Genomic DNA, 21,287 nt, shown 5'->3' with positions numbered 1-21,287 from the left:
CCTGGGAGGCTGGTTCTGTGTCCCCTGACCCCCCTCCTTGTTACAGGCAACAGAAGCTCGGAAACTGGCCAGAAGTCAGGTGGCCGTGAGTGGACAGTCTGACCCACACCTCACCCCTCAGCCTGAGGCCAGGCTGGACACCCGGAGGCCAATGTCCTACCCCCCACGTCCATGCTCTCATTTGTCACTGGCCAGGGCTTCCCAAGCCTGCCCCCTTGCCTCCTTGCCAGGCCTCTCAAGCCAAGAGCTGACCTCTAAGCCACCGTCCTCGGCCCCTCTTTCCCTCTGCCCTCCGGGGCTGGGCGCCAGTAACAGGCAGGGCCCCTGCTGGGGCTCGGTCTGGGTGCATGATCAGAGGGGATGAGTGCACGTTCAAGGCCACCTGGGCCTCCCTGCCTTTCTCCTCCACCTGGGAAAGCATCTGCAATCGGCTGGGAGTGGCAGACATCCCGACGAGATGGCTCGAATCTGCACCAGCTCAGAGGCCACAGCATTGTTTGCTAACGCGGGCGCTTTACCCTGAGTGGTAACGAAGCATGAACCACCCCTTGAAGACACATCCACGCCGCGGCTCTGCAGAAGTGGCTTTTAGACTTTTGGACCGTGACCCAGGGAAATGCAGTTTACATCATGACACATACACTCACAGCTGTTTGTATCTGAAACAAAAGCTTCCCGAAAGGGTATTTGCCTTTAAGATGAAGAGGCACTAATATTTTCTATCCTGTTCTATTCTATTCCACTCTATTTGATTAAAAAAATAATGTTGATCACAACCCATTAAATTGACTTCTCCACCTGCCAACGGAGCACAACCCACAGTTTGATGTTGCCGGCCTTTGCCACGCGCTGCCCTGATTCCTTGGTTCAAACGCTGAGTGACTGAGCATGCTGGGCACTGGCTGGGATCTCAGACTCGAAACCCTGGCCTTGCCCTCGAGCCGACCACAGCGCATCGTGGCCAGCAGAAGCGTGTTCCAAGTGAGCACAGGACACAGGTCATCCACGGGTCCTGCAAGGCTCCGAGGAGTATGTTTCCTCTGATTCAGAGGCTCAGAGTGAACTGCAGCTGTGGCTTCAGATTTCTGGAAACCAGCTGGACTTCAGGGGACGCCGGATGGCAGGATGTCACCAACGAGAAAGCCTTCAGTTACAGAGCAAGGATCAGCCAGACAAGAAGATAAGACGAGGGAACGAGTGAAGGATTGATCCCCCTCCTCCACCCCACCCACAGAACAGGGGTCCCCACTTAGGCAAAAAGTGGGGGAAAGGCAGGGAAACTAACAATTTTAGGGCTAAAAACATTCATCAGTCTGGCTCCTGGGGCCTTCTCCCTAGGGTTCCGGCTGCAAAGTGATTGATGTAGAAATGCTTCCGCGGCCTCTTGGGCAGGTGCCACGAGTGGGAAGACAGACGGGGTGCGTTTTCTTGGTGCGGATTCTCAGAAGCCAGCAGCCTGCTGCCCGGCGTCTTCCAAGTGCCGCTTAGCGAGGCTCTGCCAGGGGCGCGCTGGGCCCACACGGTCCTGCAGATGGTGCCGGGCGGTTTCAAAGGAAGGAGCGGCCGCACTTGGGGCGGCAGGAGGGAGGGGGAGCGGCAGAGCGGCTGACTCTCCCGTGTGTGTCAGACGGGGCTCCCGGGGCCTGTCTCGTGCGTGCTCTGCAGGTCTGGTCTCCGCCGGGGCCCCTTCCTCAGACGGGCCCTGTCCGACCTGCTGCTTGTTTGCCATGCGGCCCAGAGTGTGGAGTCTTCCCGAGTGTCGGGGCCCGGCTCTGTGGTCACCCCAGTGCCTTCAAGGACAGTCACCGCCCTCCCCGCCACAGCCCGGGAGGGAACGGTTCGCGCTCTCATTTGGCAGATGAGAAGACTAAGGTTTGGAGAGGTGGGGCGACCTCTGCAGAATGGGGGTGCCTCAAGGTGGGGGCCCACTGAGACCAGAAGAGGAGAGACGACTGAGGGCAGCCGAGGGGTACCCCATGGCTGAGCGGGTGGACATTGCTCCCCTACACCCATGAGCCCCCGTGGCCCTTATCATAGCTGAGCCAGACCGGCTCCAAAAAATGCCCTGGGCTGGCACTCAGGAGACTCAAGTTCTAGCCAGACTCCAGCCAACAGGCAGTATGACCATCTAAGTCTTGGCTTCTCTCCTCTGCAAAATGACAGGTTTGCTGCTCCAGACCCCGTATGGTGTGCCTGGACTCATGGGGGACTCTGGCCCTCAGAAAGTTCACAGCCCCAGGAGAGATGGATGCACAAGCCAGCAGTCTCAGGGCAGAGCAGCCCCCAACCTGGCATGTTCTTTTGATCCTGGTGCTTCAGTTTCCTCATCTGTAAAACGGGAATTGTAACAGCTCCAACCCACAAGGATAAACGTGCTGGTTGACACAGGGCATGCCATAAGGGTAACAATTGTTGTTACATTTGTTGGGAGCTCAGAGGGGGATGAGCCACCTGCTGGGGTGGTTGGGAGGGTGGTCCTAGAGGGCTTCCTGGAGGAGGAGGTGCTCAGCTGAACTGCAGATTGAACAGGGTCTTGGCAGGTGGTCAGAGGAGCTGAGGCGCAAGAGATAGAGGCGGGGTGGGTCCAAACGCTACGAGATGGGGAGGCTGTGTCTCTGCCGCCTGAGAAGGGTCCCCACGAGGCAGCATCTGAGATTTTCCCTCAACTCTGATGAAGCTGCTGCAGAAACCAATTACAGGCAGAATCGTGTTGGTTGTGCAGCTGCGGCGTCCACCGGCTTCCCAGGCCTCCCGAGCAGGCGATTCCGTGAGGAGGGGTGGCGGGCTGTGGCAGAGGCGGATTCTTGTCTCTAAAGAGCAAAGAACTTGGACAGGCGAGCAAATGCAGCCCTTCAAAGGCGGCCCCTGGGGAGACTCTGCCCGCCTTCCTGGGAGACAGTCACCCCTCAAATCCTTTCTGGACACCTCTGGGTAGCACTCCCACCCCAGCCCCGCTGCCTGGGCCTGCGGCAAGAGCACACTTTCTGGACTAAGGCCGAGCTGAGTTCAAATCCCGGCTCTGCCTCTCCTGGGCTGTGTGACCTCGTACAAGTCACGGACCTTTCTGAGCCTTAGTTTCCCTCTCTGTAAAACGGCCCCACCAGCAACGCCTTGGTGACCCCTGCAGGATCACGGCAAAGATGCAATGAAGAAAAAGGTGTACGCTCGGTGGGGGTGTGGGGGACGGAGCACAGTAGGTCTAACTTCCCTCCCCTTCAGAACCAGCTGCCAAGCCCAGAAGGAAGTGGGCCCACTCCTTGTTTTTGACTGCAAATGGTACCTCTGGGCCTGGCTCCCTGCCACGTTTCCCAGGCTTGGCAGTCGGTGCCTGCCAGCTCCTGGCAAACACTGCTCAGAGCTGCCATTTATCAGATGCTGAGGCACCGGGCCGAGCTCCACGTGCATCACCCCGTCTACGTTCAAAGTTTGAGAAATCCAAACTGCTCTGGACAGAGGCAGGTTTTCTCCGACCTAATGGGTCAAGGACCAGAGTGGTGTTGTCACCAGTCGCCGTGGTCATTGTTAGCGTGTGCAGGGCTCCGAGGACTCCCCAGAGCAGTTCGGAGCCCGACAACAGCCTGGGGCACTGATGTCACGGCAGGTCCTCCTGCCACCACAGCCTGTGGGACACAGGGAGGAGACAGCACCCCTGGTGGACTCCCAAGTCCTGCTACCCGGCATCCCCAGTGCATCCCGAAGCATCCTGGCTGGGGCTGGGAAGCTTTTCATCTCTCCTGAGCCTGATCCCCCTGCTGGGCTGGGCTCTGCTCAGGTGGCGGCTTCTTTGATGAGAGAAGGATTTTCCTCCCACCTGGGGAGCTCAGGTAGGGCGGGAACGGGGCACGGTGGGAGGGGAGGGTTTCTCTCGCAGTGGAGCCAATTAGAGGCCCATCTGAGCCGGCCGACCCCGCGAGGCAGTAAAATGCCTGGCAGAGAACGCAGGTCCGGGCCACTCGGCTCATGGCGCTGGGGAAAGCTGGCTTTGCTGTGGATCTGCATGGGGGCGCAGAGCAGAATCAATCCTATCGCAGGTCCCCGCGGTAGGAGATGCTGAACTGGACCCAATTTCTGTGACCCCGGCTGGTGATTATGCAAAGATGAGGGCTTGGCAGTCAGGCCCAGTTGGCCGCACAGCAGAGGCGGATCTTGGTCGGGGACAAGGCTGTGCCTCGGGGACAAGGCCGTGCCTCGGGGCCGAGGGGCAGGACAGCAGGGGACCCAGTCTGCTGCTGCCGGGCTGGACCCTCCTTCCAACCATAAAACACACATGGGGCCCTGGGCATGGTCACCCTGTTCCCTAGGCCCTGAAACGTGGCCACGTGACATACAAGGGCCACCCCACTGGCTGGACGAGGAAGGGGATGCCCCAAGGGGGAATGTGATCTTTCCAGTCTCACAGGGCCGGGGAGATGAACTGGAAATGGCTGCTTCGTCCCGTGCATCACCTTCCAAATGAGGAAATTTGGCCTCTGTTTTTACGAATCTTCTTCCCCTTTAAAAACACTGCTTGACTGTAAGATCCTGCAGGGTGGAGCCAGATTCCTCTCTTGGCAGGGAATCCCCAAGGCTCACATGGACCCCTGCTGTCCCTTCCCCCTTCCCCTGCTCCTTCCCTACAGGTGAGCACCCTGTGGAGGATTCTGACTGTTCCCATCATGAAGAGCACTACATTAACCCATTTAACAGATGAGAAAAGTGAGGCTCCGAAAGGTGAAGGAAGTTACACTGCCAGAAGATGCCAACAGTCACCTGTCTGGCAAGTATTTAGGCAGCACAGATGGTGTGCAAGAACCGTGCGGACCCCTGAGCTACAGTGGCCACCAGATGACAAGTCGCTGCCCTGTGGAGTGCAAGCCTGCCTGGGACATACATGGGCAACACCTGGGCAGTGATTGCTTAGCTGCACCTGTGACAGGTCCAAAAAGGGAGCATGAGGGGTAGACCCAGGAGGCCTACCAAAGGACCTGGCGACCAAGCTGGGCCCCTTGCCCAGGGTCACAGGTCAGCAGGGGCCGGCCTTTCCTTCCTGCCTTCCCCCTTCTTTTCTGGGGCAGGGGTGGGGTTGGGTGTATGTCTTAGGTTCAGGAGTGGCCTTGCTGATCAGCGTGACCCTCTGTGGCCTGGGTCACTGGGGTCGTTGGTGAGTGTAGAGAGGGGCTGGGGCTCAGCCAGGGCCAGTGGCCACATCAGCGGAAAGGCCACCTTGAGGCCTGTGTCCATCTGTCCCCGACCTCATTCCCACATGGCGACTCCCACGCCCTCAGCAAGGGTTCAGGGCCCGAGGAACTCACGCGCCCCCTCCACCCCTCAGCCCCATGCTTCTGGGTCACTCCCTCCGTGGGGAAATTCTGAGGGCGGCAGGAGCCCACTCTGCCCCCCAGGTAAAAGCCCGATTCCTATTGCACCTGCAGAAGCCACTCGACCCAGGCCCTGCCTGCCTCTCCACCTGGCCCTGGCCCCACGAGCGCCATACACCAGCAGAACAGAGCCACCGCGGTCCCAGAACAAGCCCTGCCACCTCCCTGCTGACCCCGCACGTGTTCCCTTTGCCTGGAACACCGTTCTTGCCTCACCCCACCAGAGCTCCAAACTCCCAGTGCAGAAGCTTCTCTGGTAACCCCAGGTGGCGTGAGGGGCTCCACAGCCCTCACACAAGTCAGCTGATTCACCCAGCTCCCCGCCAGGCCGGCAGCTTGCTGCGGAATCTTCTGGCCTGTGGTTGGCGTCCTGTGGTTGAGTCCATGAATTGACAAGTGACACCGTGTGACAGTCAGTTCCACGGACTTGCGTGAGGCTGGGCTGCTTATTTGCTGGGTGGCCTTGAACAAATCTCTTGCCCTCTCTGAGGCTGCCCTGCTGGCCTCCAGGGGTTGGAGGAGGGCTGGCACAGTGCCAGGCAGGGCCGTGGTATATAAACTGTAAAGTGTCCCTAAGGGGGCGGCGATGTTGAGCCGCATCCTCGCCCAGGCCCGGCCGGCTCTCTGGGAAGCAGGCTCCAGTTGACGTGTCCGGCCCCAGGCGTCCTGTCCGCCGGTGTTGGCACTTGAGGCCCGGCAGCTTGGACATGGGGCCTAATGAGGATGGATGGTATCGGGGTCCAGAAAGGCGGCGGCCAGCTCCCTCCCAAACAATTGAGTTTCCCAGCGATTCCGTGTGGCAGAGAGGTAAGCCTGACAGACGCCTAGAGGTATCCGGGACAAGATTGCCTTTGACGGAAGCCCAAATGGATATTAACGTCTATCGGCCTCACAAGCACTTCTCAGCTGAGAATGGCCTTTCTCCCAGGCCAGCTGATGCAGATGTCTGAGAGGGAGGGCTGAGCAGGCCGGCGCACCTCATCGTCTCTAATCGCCCCCGAAGCCCGGGCCCGAGGAATTACCCGCCTCCCGGCCCCAATCCTGATTGACTTCCCAGGAGATTGGCTTCAAGTCCGCTGGAGTGGAAGATGCATGGCCCAGGCCGGCATCTTGGTGTTTCATTTAGCCTGTCCTAACCCTTAACTCTGATTTCTGGGCTCTGGCTGGTGCATTGGAGCTGTTCTGCCCGCCGAGGGGCTCCCAGACGCAAAGGCCATAACTCAGATGTTCCGAGTTAGGAAAACAAAAGCGCTTTTAGGCCCAGAATGTGAATCCAGTACATTTAAACTCTCTCCTCTGGAGCTTGAAGAGAGGTTTAGAGGTATGTCTGTCTCGGGGTCCTCGGGGGGATTCTCAGCTGCTCTCCCACCAGCTCCTAACAGCAGGCTCTGCCCCCCGAGAGCATCTGCTTGCCCCCTGCCCAAGCACCTCGCTCGGGCCTCCCCGTCTCGCCTCCTGCTTGGATGGTTAACCACGTCGCCCTCACCCTTGCGTGCCACCATGCAGCCCCCAGGCATTTTTGCTTTGTGGCTCCGTTCCCCCCGCGAAGGCAGAGTTGAGCAATTGCGACAGAGACCGTGGGAGACCAGTGTGCCGACCCTGCTCTAGAAGGGGCTTCCCAGCTGGCAGATCTGGAGACCCCTAGGTCTTCAAGCCAGGGCCTCTGCCCCGCCACTCCACCCCTTTCTCCTGGCACTGGGGAGGTCTCAGGGCCACCTACGGCTGTCTCACCCCTGCCTTTCCATTGCTCCCACTTCCCTCCCAGGCAGGAACCAGAAGGCGCAAGGAAATCATGACGGCTCCTTGCCAGGAGACCACCAGGGTCTCTGCTCGCAGCAGCTGTGCTCCCCCTTTTATCTCCTGCACACGCACCATCTACCGAATAACTGAAAAAGTCAGCCCTTGAACTCACATTAGCAACGGTTCATTCCAGGACCCAACCCTAGCACCCCCGGCACAACTGCTCGGGGAGGGGGTGGAGGCTCCAGCCTCAGGGAGTGGAAGGCGGCTCCGTGGTCAGACCCCCGCCCGAATGGACCCCCAAGGGTCAGCACATGACCTCCACTCGCCTCGTGCAAGCTTCTCTGAACGTGGAGATCTTTGGTGAGGTTATGGGCAAGTCTGCGTGGCCGGGAGCACCCGGGCAGGGCCAGGCCAAGGGTGGAAGTCTGGGTGAGAAGCCTCTCAGAGCGCCCCGGGTTCACGTGCACAGCCCCCTGGGTCACCCCAGGGTCTGCCCTGACCATCTGCGGGGCCCAAAGGAAGCGGGGCCTGGCCGAGCTGGCCACACAGCCCAGGAGACTCACCGTCCAGCCACCACCGTCAGTGCGCATGTCACAGTAGACCTGGAAGCCGGCGGGGTCGTGTGTGGGGAAGACAGAGTAAACGCCGTCCTCCTGCTGTCCACTCAGGAGGACGTCCAGACAGTCGCGTGGCCGAGAGCCTGAGACAGGGAAGGCCATCAGGGCACTGGGCCTGGCACCCGTGTCCCCCCACCACGGCCCCCCACGCCGTCCCCGGGTCTCTCTGTCTTGTCCGGCCATCCAGCAATGTCAAGTGGGCTCCAGAGCACTGGCCTTGGGGTCAGACCGTGGTTCTGCCTCTCCCTGGGTGAATCTGGTGAGTGAGCACCCTCTCTGAGCCTCACTTTCCTCATCTGGAAAATGGGTACAAAGAGCTCCGCCTCATCAGGCTGGGAGAGGGGTCAACAGGAGGGTGTGGGTAGGGCGCTCAGTGCTGCCCAGCAGCAGGAAGTCCTCAGCAAACAGCAGCAGTGTTTCCTTGTTAGTGGGGCGGGGGGGGGGGGGGGGACAATGTGGGGACGAACCTGGGTACCCAGGTCACCCAAGGAAGGCAGCCCCCACCCCACTCACCATTGGCACAGCCCCGGGGCCGCGATCCCCTGGCCGGTGCCCTCTGAAGGTCAGCCTTGACGTGGGGCCGCCCCAGCCCTCGGTCCCTCTGCAAGGCGTCCAGGACGTCACTGACGGAGTTCACTAGGTGAGCCATGTGGCCTTGGCTCTCAGAGAGAAGCTGTGGAGCACAGGGTTCGGTGGAGCACAGGGTTCGGTGGAGCTCCGGGAGGGCGGAGCACAGCAGTGGGTGGAGCTCCGGCTGGGTGGAGTGCCGGGGTGGGTGGAGCTCCGGGTGGGTGGAGCACAGGGGTTGGTGGAGCTCCGGCTGGGTGGGGCTCCGGGTGGGTGGAGCTCCTGGAGGGTGGAGCACCGGGGTGGGTGGAGCACAGGGGTGGGTGGAGCTCCTGGAGGGTGGGGCTCCAGGAGGGTGGAGCACAGGGTTTGGTGGAGCACCAGAGTGGGTGGAGTGCCAGGATGGCAGGGGCTCTGGTGGGCACACAGCCATCCCACATGTGGAGGTGGGCTCCTGGTGGGATGGCAGCCCCTGCCCTACTCTGGCCCCCACCCAAGGCTGTCTCAGCCCCAGTGCTCAGAGGGCAGGGGCTCAGGTGGGAGGAGACAGAGTGGCTTCAGCAGACACCTGTGCCCCCGCTGCCCCCAGGCCCTGTTCTTCATCCATTTCTGTGCCTTCAGCCCAAGTGAGCTGACTAAAGGAGGCCCTGATGTTCAAAACCCCAACTCACCCACTGGCCAGTTACACAGCTGCGGGTGAGTGATTAGCCAAGCCTCAAAACGGGGCTAACCTGGCCTCCCTGGCCCAAGTGCTATGGGGACCGGTGACAACGTGGAGAGTACCCAGCACAGCGTGGGGCCCACAGCAGGCACTCAGTACTCAGTACCTGGGTGCCCACCTCACTGCAAGGCATCTTCCAGGTTACAAAACACCTTCACCCACCGTCTCTTCTGACCCCCCAGCGAGGCTGTGAAGGCAGGGGTGACGGGTCCGCACTGTACAGGTGGGGCCCTGGGGACTGCACTCCCACCCATGCCCCATGGCTTGGACTTTCCAGGGCCCTCTGGTGTCCACCCCTTCACCTGCCCCCCACAGTGTTGCCAGGAAGGAGGGCTTGAGGCGTCATCCGCTTGTTACAAGTGGGGAAACTGAGGCCCAGAAGGAGCGGTCCCCCGGGCTGCCTGGCAGGAAAGGAACGCTATGGGACCATGAGGAGGGGAGACAGGGTCACGGGCAGACTGCAGCCAGCGAGCGTGGAAGCATGCTGGGTCTTTACACACTGAATCTGTCACTTGCCAGATAATAATAGCTCGTTCGAAGAAGGAAAACAGAAATATACAGTGCCGGCAGTTTACAAAATATGATTCTCGACTTGTCTGGAAGCAGAGGCCCTGCAAAGCTTTTAGTTGCCCTGTCAGTTTCTCCTCTACTGAGCAGATGATTCAGTGGGGCTGAGGCCCTGGGGAGAGGCTCTGAGAGGGGCGGAGGGAGCATCGGGGCAGGGTGGTGGGTTTCTCCCTGGGCTCTATTGCAGGGTCCAGTAGACAGGCCCTGTTGGGGGAGCCCTGCAGAGGGATGCAGGCCGCCCCAGGGAGCAGGGGCAGGGGGCCACCCTGCAGGGTGTGGGCAGCAAAGATCACTGGGTGCATTGGTTAAGTCGAATCAGTACTGCCCATCCTTCTGTGACAATGCAGACACGCTCGAGAAACTCAGGCACGGCTGGCTCTTGCTAACGGGCAAGGAAGACCTCAGTTTAAACCAGCAAATGATTAAAGTTGAAAATGTACATATAAACATGCCCCGAATTAATGGGGAAAGTCAGTCCCTGCTCGCTGAGCCGCACAGATGCATTAAAGAGGAATTGGCAGCTTTTAGAGGCAGTGAAATCGGAGTTGCTGCTTCCGGCACTTCTCAGTTGTTTGAGTTTAAACAAAGCACTTCGCCCCGCCGAGCCTCAGTCTGTCACTCCGTAGAATGGGGTAATGATCCCCACCTCCTAGGGCTATTGTGCTGCACAGTGCTTATTAACACCCGGTGTGGACCCAAAAAAGGATTTTCAGTGGCGGTCCCCCACGGGCTGAAACTTCAGTTTACAAACAATTTCCACCATCATAATAAAAGAGGTGCTGATGTGCAGACAGCCCCTCTCACGTGCCATACGCCAGCCGAGCCCTGTACAGCCACGAGCTCCAGCATCCTATCAGGTGTGGACTGTGCTATCCCTGTGTTACAGGTGAGGAGGCCCAGCCCAGGGAGGGCACCTGACATGCCCAAGGTCCCACAGCTGGTTCCTGGTGGAGCCTTCGCTGTGCTTCACTGGCAGCCCCGCCCCCGCCTCCCCCAACCCCTGCCCAGACCCCGAGGCGCAGAGCCCACCCTTACCTGGATGAAGCGGCCCTGCTCGCTCTGCAGGGCGCTGAGCCCCTGGCCCAGCGTGCTGTGCCCCTTCCGCAGCCCCACGCACTCCGCCTGCAGCTCCGAGGCCCGGGCCAGCAGCCGGGGGAGCTGGTCAGCCAAGGTGTCCAGCAGCTCCCGCTCCTGTTCCCCCGCCAGCCGCGGCTCAGGCTGGCGCTGGCTCAGCGCCTGCAGCACGGAGGCCTGGGCGCCCTCCAGGCGGGCGAAGCCGTCGGCGAGGTCAGGGCAGCGCGGGTCGATGAGGATGTTGAGGCGCGAGCCGTCGGCCCTGTCCACGGTGACCAGGGCGCTGTTGGCACCGGCTGGCCCGGTGCTGACGATGGGCGGGGGCGCCGTGCCCGGCGCATGCGCGTGGTTCAGGAAGAGCACGGCGCCGGTGACGGCCACGGCCAGCAGCACGGCCAGGGACAGCAGGACAGTGCACAGCGCGTAAGTGCAGCTCGGCCGCTGTGGGCCAGCCCGAGGCACGTGGACACAGAGACAGAGGGACAGAGGGGGCAGCATCAGGGGCAGGCCGGGGCCTCCAGCTCTGCCCGGTGAGGAGGGCCCAGGCAGCCCTAGGACGGGGCCTCTGGCCTTTGTGAGGCCTGGACGAGGCTCAGAGGGTCCCTTTCTTGGGGATGGGGGAAGGGAGTCACACAGAGATGAGAAACAGAGTCCCAGAGGGGAGACAGAGACAGGAACACACCAAAGATAGCAAGATGGAGAGAGTGAAAGTTGTAGGGAGACAAAGATGGAGAGGATGACAAGAGAAACAGAGGCAGAGCTGGGGAGACCGATGGAGAGAGAGGCACCATTCCCTCGCTGCCCCTGCCCTGGCCCATGTGGCCTGCCTGGAGTAGGCACATCTCCCCACGTGGAGCCCTCCTGGGTCTGGTAAGGGTGGGAGGTGGAGACTCCCACTCTGCAGCCAGACGGGCTGGACTCAGGTTCCCCAAGCTGTCATTTCCTGCGGGGTGACCTCGGGTGAGGGACTTCACCCCCCTGAGCCTTGTTGTCCTCATCTGTAAAATGGGGGCAATAATGACATGCCCACCCCGTATGCCGGTGCCCGCTGTGCAAACTCAGGGAGAGAGCTGTAACGGTGACGGCAGCGATGCTACAAATCATCGCGCTGTCTCAGCGGAATGAGTGCCTTGGGGTCATGGGCGCCCGTCACTGAAGGTCCCTTTCAACCCAGAGCACCCACATCCCGAGTCCTGAGGCCGTTGCAGGCGCACAAGGCTGCCACGAGTCCCCAGGCAGAGGGCGGCCACCTGAGCATCTCCCCTCCCCCTTTCCTCTCCTTCCTCCTCCTCCCCCCCACCTCTTCACAAAGCACCCCCTCCACCCCCCAGACCCAGTAGGGACTAAGAACAAAGGAAGCTGGAACCCAATGCAGCTTGTAATTAAAGGAGGCACCATGACGTATAGCAAATCCAGGCTCGCTGGACCGAACCACGCCTGGCCCAAAGGGAGCTTGCAAAGCCATCACTGAGCATTTGACACACGGGGAAACTGAGGCCCAGAGAGGGCCAGGGGCTTGCCCACAGTCACACAGCAGATTAGAAGCAGAGCTCAGACTGGACCCTCAGCCTCCTGCCTCCTCCCAGAGCCAGGCATCTCCTACCACTGAATTTCCCCACATTTTCAACTTTCTGAATCCGAGACGCATCTTTGAATGGGTTAGTATATTAAAGCACTTGGAGCCGTGCCTGTCATGCTGTGTTTATGCAATAAATATTAACGGCTTTTATTATCTCATGATCAATGTGCACAGAGCATCTGGAGGTATTGGTTTTTTTATTTTCCACCCAAAGTGCTATTTCTGTGTCATTGATGCTAGGATGTACCTTCCCTGTTTTATTTTTTTCCCTTCATATTTTAACATCTCTGACGTTTGGGGGGAATCTTACAATTGTAATTGACAACTTTCCTTTCTTTCTTGGTGATATATAAAATAGCCTCTTACATCCTGCGTTTTACTATGAGAATATATGGTAGAGCAAACAGCTTCTTTTCCATAAATTCAAATTCTACAAGAAACTCCTGAATCTCCTACTTGGCACCAGAGGAGGATGAGGGCAGGGGTCTGTGTTGTTGGCAAGATGAGGGAGAGGATTCCTTAGCCTGGCGCTGCAGTGATGGGATTCAACACTCCACCCCTCCCCTCTCCACCCCTGCCCAGGCCCCGGGGGCACATCCATCCTGGGCTCCCCACACCTACGGGATTTACTCCAGCCAGACCCTAAGGTGTCAGCTCCCCTCCGTCAGCTCTGCACAGGCTGCTCCCTCAGCCCGAGGCATCCACTTCCTCTGCTTCTCTTCCACCAGCCTAAACTTGATCTCTTCCTTCAGGGCTCAGCTGGATGTCACCTCTTCCAGGAAGCCTTCCTGGACTGTTTCCTCAGCCCTTCTCCCGGTATGGGTGGGGCTCTCCCTCTGTGTTCCCACAGCCCTGTCTCCCCCCACGGTGGCATTTACCAATACAGTCATCACCTTTGACTTCATTCATTCACTCAAACACCCGTTCACTATTTCTCAGTGTCCCCATGAGTCAGGCTCCAAGCCAGTCCCTGAGGAGGACAATCAGGGAAAATCATCCCAGCCCTGCCCTGAGGGAACTCATGTCCCGTGAACTATGATTCTTACCCTCTTTCGGGGCACGGATCCCCTTGGGAATTTGGGGATTTGATGAAAGCTGTGGATACAAGGAAATCTGGGACTTGGGGGCCTGCAATGCCCATGTCCAGGAAACCTTCCCTGGACCATGAGCCCCTCCACCCCACAAAAGGCACAGAGCGGCTGGTTGTTGGCTTGATGGAGGGACAAGCAGATGGACTAGGTCATTTCTCCGTGGTTGGCTTGGGGAGGAAGCAAAGGCCCTGGGACCTACGGTGCTTGGCAGGGCAGAGGCCATGGCCTCCACGCTGAGCCCTGTGCCCACCTGGGATGGCCTGGCAGAGAATGAAGGCCACCTCCAGGCCGCCCCATCCCTGTCACTGCGGGTCAACACGTTCCACACGGGGCAGGCACTGCCTTATCACTGCTAATCCTTGAGTGCGTACTGCGTTCCTGCCACTGAAACCTCCAACACCCCCCTGCTGTGGTTGGATTCATTTTGCAGATGGGAAAACTGAGGCTCAGAGAGAGAAGACCCTTGCCCAAGGTCACACGGGAGGCAAGCGGTAGAGCCAGCATTTGAACCCAGGCCCGGGTGACTCTGGAATCGCCCATCTGTGCCGAGGCTGCTTGCTGAGCCATCTGACCCCATTCCTGCCTCTGCCAGAAGTGTGGCTGGGGTTTGAGAGACAAACCCTGTGTCAGCAAGCAAGTTCCTGTCAGGCCCCTCCCGGAGTCCGCTGGGAGACACCTTGCCCCGAGCAGCTCTGAGCGACGTCCTCCACTGAAGAGCATTAAGGTCCCCAGCTGGCGAGGCAGAGTGGCCAGCCTCGTCCCTCCTGTGTCCCAGGACCCCCAGCCCTCTCGGCATCCGCTTCCACCCAGGCCCTTGGTCCCTGGCGGGAAGACGGCGCAAAGGAGGGGAGGGGCTGGAGAAGGCTACAAGGTGTCCCCTGAGGGGCAGGGGGACGACGAGCCTGGAGATGAAACAGGCCACTCAGCAGAGGAGAATTAGTCTTCAGAGATCACCTTAAACATGAAGTGCTGTTCGCTTTTATAGGCTGCCGCTTACGTGCCTTGCAAAGAAATCTGCCCGAGATGATAAGGGGGGGCTTCGGGCGTGAGCAGCCCAGCAGAGCGTGCGGGGGTCTGGCGCTTACTCATCAGCCCTTGGCTGGGGCAGGGTGGGTGCCCACACCCCTGGGATCTGCGGGAGGCGGGAGGAGGCACACCGGGCCCCCGCCTCTCAGGGGCAAGGTGCCTGGAGATGGGGAAGGTATCCCAAGAGGAACCAGGGTCTGAGACCCACTGCTGGCATTAAACACCTGTGTGAGCTCCCGGCTGGAGGGATGTGGCTTTGTCCCCTGTGTGACCCCCAGTGCCGGCCCACGGTCCAAGGCTGCCCGGGAAGTCCCAGCCAAGGGGAGGACAAGATGGGCTCGTGCCAGGGGAGGTGGGGGGCAGGAAGCCCCAGAGCTGCCTCGGTTGAGGGGTGGCGTCCGTGCCAGCTGCCTCCTCTGAGTCCCCAGCCTCCAGAGGTGGCCACGGGGTCTGGCGGAGGACAGGAGAGCTCTGGAGGAAGGGGCTCACGGCCACCGTGCTCCGCGCAGCCCGCACCCCCTTTTCTTCCTTGTTTTTTAAGGGAGCTGGGTCGTGGTCCCCCGGGTAGGCTGAGACGACACTCCTTGTACCAAAGTGGGAAGAAGAAAGTCTCCCCCCCGGGGGAGGCCAGGCAAGGCCGCTCCCCGCCCCCCATCTCCTAGGCACACCCCGGCCACCGGCAGCACAGCTGTTCATCGTGGCAGAGACACGCTGTGCGGCTTTGGATTGGGAAAACCGAGGGGGCCGTGGTGCGTGCTCTGGGCCCAGCAGGGACTCAGAGCTGCACGTGGGCTCCCGGATCGTGCAGGGGGCGGGCAGCCCAGCCCCTGCCCAGCCTAGAGCCCCTGGGGGAGTCTTCCTCGCCTCTCCCCAGGAGCCCACATCTGCTCCCACGGCCAGGCAAATGACTCCTGACCTGGGCTGGACTCCGATCCCCTGACCCTGGCAGAAGGGGGATCCCAGAGACCCCTTGAAATGAGGAGCTGGATGTTCTGCTCAAAATTCTGGGGTCCCAAAGGCGTGGGAAGAGGGCTCGCTGGCTTGTTCTATGCGCCCTGAGGAAGAATGCCCTGTCCTGCCTCTTTTTTTTTTTTTTTTTTTTACATAAATTCATTTATTTTTATGTATTTAATTTTGGACCAGGGCTCGAACCCGTGTCCCCTGCCTTGGCAGGCGGATTCCTAACCACTGCACCACCAGGGAAGCCCTGTCCTGCCTCTTAATGTGACCTATGCTGAGGGCCATCTGAAGCCTCAGGCCACCGGGAAGGCCCTGGGGGGAGTGGCCAGAGGTGTTCTAGGGGACAAAAAGAAGGGTGTGGGAGCCGCTCACATCCACCCCCTCCCGGAGGCTCCAAGCCCCCCAGGCTCTGTCACTCCCCAGACGGCACTCAGCTCCGGTCCATTTCAGATGAGGGAGGGTCTCCAGATGTTTCCTGTGAGGGTCTTGCTCACCCTCCCCACCCCCCACAGCTCCAGGCCTCCAGCCCACGGAGCCCCAAACCAGGCTCGCTCCACCCCAAACCTGAGCCCTCCTGAGATTCCCACCCGGGGTGGCACCAGCCTCACCAGCCGCCCCCGCCAAAACCTCCCCGGGCTCCCCTCCCTCACCCCCCGCACTCAGCCAGCCCCTGGCTCTGTCCACTCCACCTCCTCTAATGCCCTGGTCCCCTCTGTCCCCGTGCCCCCAGCCCTGCCCTGGTCAAAGCCCCGTCATCTGCTTCTACATCACCACAACCATCTCCCCGTTAGCCTCCCTGCCTCCGCCCGGCCCTGCCAACCAATTCCCCACCCGGTGGCCAGGGACGCTCCTGATAGCAAAGAGCCCAGGACACTCGTGCTCAGACCCCTCCAGGGCTGCGGAGGCCCAGGAGTAGGTCCCACCCCACCTCCCCCATACCAGCCTCAGCTACTGCTGCCCTCCTCCAGCCTCCGCCTGGTGGTTCTCTCCACCTGCCTGGCTTCTGTCATTTCCCCCAACACACCTTGGTGTCCCTGGAGCACAGATTTGGCAAATGCTGTTCAGCTTAAGCATCACCTCCCCGGGGAAGTGGTCTCTGCACTCCCACCCCTGGCCTCCCCTGGCCTCCTGGCCTCCCCATCACAGCCACACCACTGGGCTAGCGGGGGAGCTCCATGGGGCAGCCCGTGGCCAGAGGAGGGGCCCAGGAAACAGAAGGAGAAGGAAGGAGTCCTTGACTTGTAGCCCCTGTTCTTCACTTAATTCACCCTCCTTCTCTCTCAACCCAGGCACAGTGACCTCAACCCAAACCCCAAGCAACAAGACAACAGAGGCGTGTATTGTTTTCTTTATAGTGCCCATCGTGGTTTGTAATAATCCCACGATGTGAGTTTGTTCCTCCCATGAGACTCTAAGCTCCCGAGGCACAGGTTCACAGCTACATCTCCTAGATGAGGTAGGGACTCTATAAATAGTCACTGAGTGAATTAAATGCAGCAGGGTTTAGGTTAGACATCAAGAAGAACTTCCCAATGAGAATTTTTTTTCCCTTTCTGGAATGTTTTTCAAAGTTTTGAAAATATCAGGAGACATGGCCTGGGATAGTTCAGAGGTCGACCTCCCTGTGGAGTGGCTTGACTCAGGGACTGCTCAGAAAAAAGCCCTCCCCTCCCCGCAACAGGGGGAGAAGGTTACAGGGTGACTTCCTGCCCCACACTCCAAGACTAGGAGAATCATGTCTATTTCTAGATCCTTTTATCTGAGCAACTCCAAACTCCTGGCAAATATTCCACCGTAGTCTCCTGCCCTAAGGCTGTGAGAGCCCCTTCGTTCTGCAAGGGGAGAAGGGAAGTTCTAACGAAGTTGGCACCTTGTCCAACGTCACCCAGCAAATGAGGAGCTGAGGCCAGACAGGCCTGGGACAGAGCCGGCCCGAGGCTGTCCCTGAAACAGCAACACTTGGATGCAGGCCCTTCAATGGCAGTGGGTCCTACGCATGACCTGGGACCACGCACTGTGCGCTGGAGCCCTCTCCTTGGGAATTACATAATGTGCCTGAGTGGGCTGAGCCAAGGGCAGCCAGCCTCTCTCCCTGCATCTTCCCAGTAAAGCTCATCGGCCACCCTGGAGGACCCAGGTTCAAGTCCTGGCTGTGGCTCTCTTAGCCTCAGTTTCCTCATCTGTCAAATGGGTTGATCGTTCTGCCGCCAACCTCCCAGGGTGGTTTGACTAAGAAAGGAGAGATCTGCAAATGAACCCAGCTGGCACTCAGAGTGTGGCACTGGCATCTTTTCTGGAGGAAATGTCCTGTTAAAGAACCTCAGCCAGGCCCTTCTGGAGGGAACTGGGTGGTCAAGTTGCTTTCCCTGGTGGGCAAAGGGGAGATCGGGACACTGACAGCCTGTAAAAAGGGACAGGCTGCTTTGAGAACGACCCTCCTCAAGGGTACACAGTGCTTTACAGTTTGCAAAGCACACCGGTATTTCACTCGGCCCTCGTTAACAGCCCTTGTGAAGTGAGGAGGAAGCAGGGATTGCTCTTCCCATTTTGCAGATGGTAAAGCCCAGACTCAGAGAGGGGGAGTAACTTACCCAGAGTCACGCAGCATGTCAATAGTCAAGATGAAACTATTGGAGAAGCAAAGGAGGAGAGAAGGCCGGGCCCAAGGGAACCAGGGCAGGTGAGGTTCTCTCTTCCAACAGTGGGCACAGGAAAGGCCTTGTCTCGTATCTGAAGCTTCAGGCAAGCCTGGAGCTGGCATAGGACAGCCTGTCTATATGCTGGATCACCAAAGGAGTGGAGTGGGGAAGTGGTGCTTGATATTGGCCCAGGCCTCTAGGACCACAAGCCCTCAGCAGCCTCCAATGCCAAGGGGCAGACAGCTGGGCTCTGGCCTGGTGTCAGCTGGAATATATTTTCCAGGAAGCAGCGGAGGGGCTAGGGCCTGCCCAGGAGGCCTTAAAGCCACATTTCAAATAGATCCCCCAGAAGCCACTTCCCCTTGAGACACATCAGCACTTGCTGGCTCCTCTCCCACAGTTCCTCCTGGCAGGGCTTCATGCAGTTCAATTCAGCAAATATCCCTCAGCTCCCAACCTGAGCTGCATGGAAGGACAGGAGACTGGACTCAGGGGGAGACCCCAGGATGGGGGCCCAGAAGGAGTGCACGTCCACTGGGAGCTCCTGATGGAATAGGGACTCAAGGCTAGGGAACATGGCAGGGAGAGATAAAGGCAGCTGAGCAGCACAAGCTAAATGCTGCTGGGACTTCAAGGCAGAGCCACCAGGCATCAGGGAGGGCTTCCTGGAGGAGGTGGCATCTGAGTAGGTTTTGAAGTATATGTAGGGTTTTCCTGAGTGAAGTGTGTGTGTGTGTGTGTGTGTGTGTGTGTGTGTGTGTGTGTGTTTGGGGGAAGATGAGACAGCAAAGGTTTGGAAATGGGCAGTCTGGTGTGGGACCAGAGGCTGGCAAATGGCAAGGTGACAAGCAACCAGTACCTGTAAGGAAACTAACGGGAAGGGAGAGTGGGCCAGGCTGGAGATGGCTTGAACAAGTCGAGGAGGTAAGACTGCTCTTGGTAAACTGGGAGAAATTCAGATCCCAGCAGGAGAGGACTTTTTGTCTGGGGCTGGCTTGGGTGTGCACCTGATCTACCAGAGGAATAGCCCAGCCCGGGAAGGCATTGGGAGAGGCTTGGGGTCAGACCTGGCTTTGAATCTTTGTTCTCCTGCTAACATGCTGTGTGACTTGGGTGCATGCCTCGACCTCTCTGAGCCACCATCCCCCTGTGACGTGGGCATGTGCATCCCTGCCTAGCCCCCAGGCTGCTGCAGAAAGTGAGATTGTGCAGACGGTTGGGAAAGGGCTTTGCAAAGTGTGGAGGCATGCCACGGCAGTGTCACTCCAGACAGAACGCGCAGGCTGCCACTCCTGGGAGTGAGGGGCCGCCAAGGCCCGCCCCTGCCACCCCCTTCCTGCCACTGCAAACAAGAACTGTTCCTTCCCCAATGACATCTGTCTGGGAGAAATTTGAAATTTAAAACGGGCAGCTCCATTATTTCCTCTCCTTGCCGAGCGGACTCCTCATCTCGCCTGCCTGCACCAGTCCCTTGGCAGCCCCGCCTGGGGCAGCCTCAGGGCTGCCCCTCCACTCAGCTTCCCATCTCCAGCCCCCTCTCTGGCCAGCCCTGGAGCTCTGCCCTCACCCCCTTCCAGGGCACAGCCCTGGGCACCCTCCACTGCCCCTGAAGAGGCAGCAGGAAGGGTGGAATGAACAGACCTGGAGCCCAAGGATCCAGGTTCAAATCCCAGCAGAGTTGCATAGCCTCTGGCAGAAGCAACCCTCGCTGAGTCTTACTTTCCTTGTCTTAAAGCTGGAGAATCGCAATATCCAGTGTTCTTACATGAGGCAAATATTTATTGATTCTCTACTGTATGGGGTGGGGGTGGGGGTAGGCTGGCTAAAGTGTGAGGATTCAGAGGAGATGGGGGTGAGGGGGCATATGCCAGGCGCCTAGCACAGGGGGTTCCCAGGGTGAATACTTAGTAAGTGGTTCAGATGCCCATTGTAGAGGTGAGGAAACGGAGACTCACACTTAAGGGCCGGTGACACTGTAAACTCCATAGGTCCCCTACTGCCTCTGCGCAGATGGGCACCTGAGTCCGTTGTGGAACAACGGGGCTTCTGCAGGGGTGCCGCCCCCATCCGCAGCCCGAACCCCAAGTTCAAGCCTCCTATGGAGGAGGAGGAGAGGAGGCTGCCCGCCCCAACCCGGGCCTGTCGAGCCTCACGGGGGTACGCCCCAAACTCCCGCCCGGGTGCCCAGCCCCCCGGCCAGAGCGGCCACCGCCTCGCCCACCGCCCCATGTCCCCAAGATCCGGGCCGCGCGTACCTGCGGTTTGTCGCGCGGCCGGTCCTCAAGTTGGGAAGCGCCGCCCACGGTCTTCCACCGGTCGTTAACCATCTTCCGGCAGGACTGGCGGGGACGCCGGGCGAGGTGCGCCGCTGCGGAGCGCAAAGGCGCGGACGTGGGCGCGGGCTCGGACGAGGGGCGCGTTCTGCTCGCCGGCTTCCCGCCTCGGTGCCCAGCGCCGGGGCGGCCCGGGCCAGCGGGCGTGCGTGTGCGGGTGTGCGAGTGTGTGTGCCTGCCGGCGTGTGCGCGGGTGTGTGCGGGCGACAGCGGGAGCGGGAGCGGGAGCGGGAGCGCGAGAGCCGCCGGCCGCCAGCCGCCTGCCCGCCGCTCGCGCTGCGCGCCGTCCCCGCTCGCGGCTCCCGCGCCTCCCCCTGCGCGCTCCTCTCCCTCTTCCCTCCTCCCTCCTCCCTCCTCCCTTCCTCCTTCTCAATCTCCGTGTCTTTTTTGTCTCGTACTCTCTTTGCCTTTTATTGCTCCTCCGGTCTCCCTCTGACACACACGCACACACTGCGGACGGCGATAAACTCCACCTCCCCAAAGCCTAATAAAGAGGAGGCAGACCGGCCCAGAACCCAGGGCCCAGCCCGGAGGGCAGCAAACAGCCGCGGGCAGCCCGGCCCTCGCCGGCTCCGGAGGGGCCCGAGAGCCCCTGGGGCCGTCTCCTCGCAAACTTCCTCCCGGGCCACCACGCGCCAACTCACCGTGCGCAGGGGGCGCGGCGCCGGGCGGGCCCCGTGGGCGCCCGGGATGGGCCGTCGGGCGTGTCTCGGGAGCGGCGCTGCGCTCCTCCTGGCCCCCTCAGGGCGCTGGGCTCACCCTGAGACGCGGGCTGGGCCTGGGGTGTGGGCCGGCCGGCGTGCGCCCCCTGCCGGTCTCCGAGGTCTGAGTCCGGACCCCGGGGCCAGTGCGCCCAGTCCCTGAGTCTCCAGCCACCAGGCACCGCCCCCTCCGGACCCCGATCCGCGAGGCCGGCTCTGGGGGCGCTTCGGCCACAGTCGGTAGACCTGTGTCCCGGCGCTCGCGGACGGTGAGCCGGCCCGACGCCTCCCAGCCCAGGCGGCCCGCGGGCT

The 21,287-nt window shown here is 60.2% G+C and overlaps 1 protein-coding gene across 1 annotated transcript in view; it reads right to left on the bottom strand.

Annotated features, from left to right (window-relative positions):
- FIBCD1 (fibrinogen C domain containing 1) overlaps window positions 1–20,268 on the bottom strand; it is a 28,637-nt gene extending 8,369 nt beyond the window's left edge. The window contains exons 1-4 of the mRNA XM_068552965.1: window positions 20,197–20,268; window positions 10,608–11,087; window positions 8,231–8,390; window positions 7,664–7,800 (exon numbers count right to left, since the gene is read on the bottom strand). Coding sequence (XP_068409066.1) covers window positions 7,664–7,800; window positions 8,231–8,390; window positions 10,608–11,087; window positions 20,197–20,268 — 849 coding nt within the window. The remainder of the gene's footprint in view (window positions 1–7,663; window positions 7,801–8,230; window positions 8,391–10,607; window positions 11,088–20,196) is intronic.
- Between the last annotated feature and the right edge of the window lie 1,019 nt (window positions 20,269–21,287).

The sequence above is a fragment of the Eschrichtius robustus genome, chromosome 10 (assembly GCF_028021215.1).
Source record: "Eschrichtius robustus isolate mEscRob2 chromosome 10, mEscRob2.pri, whole genome shotgun sequence".
Classification (NCBI taxonomy): Eukaryota; Metazoa; Chordata; class Mammalia; order Artiodactyla; family Eschrichtiidae; genus Eschrichtius; species Eschrichtius robustus.
Note: the sequence above shows the minus strand (reverse complement) of the source record. Positions and strands in the feature narration are given on the sequence as shown.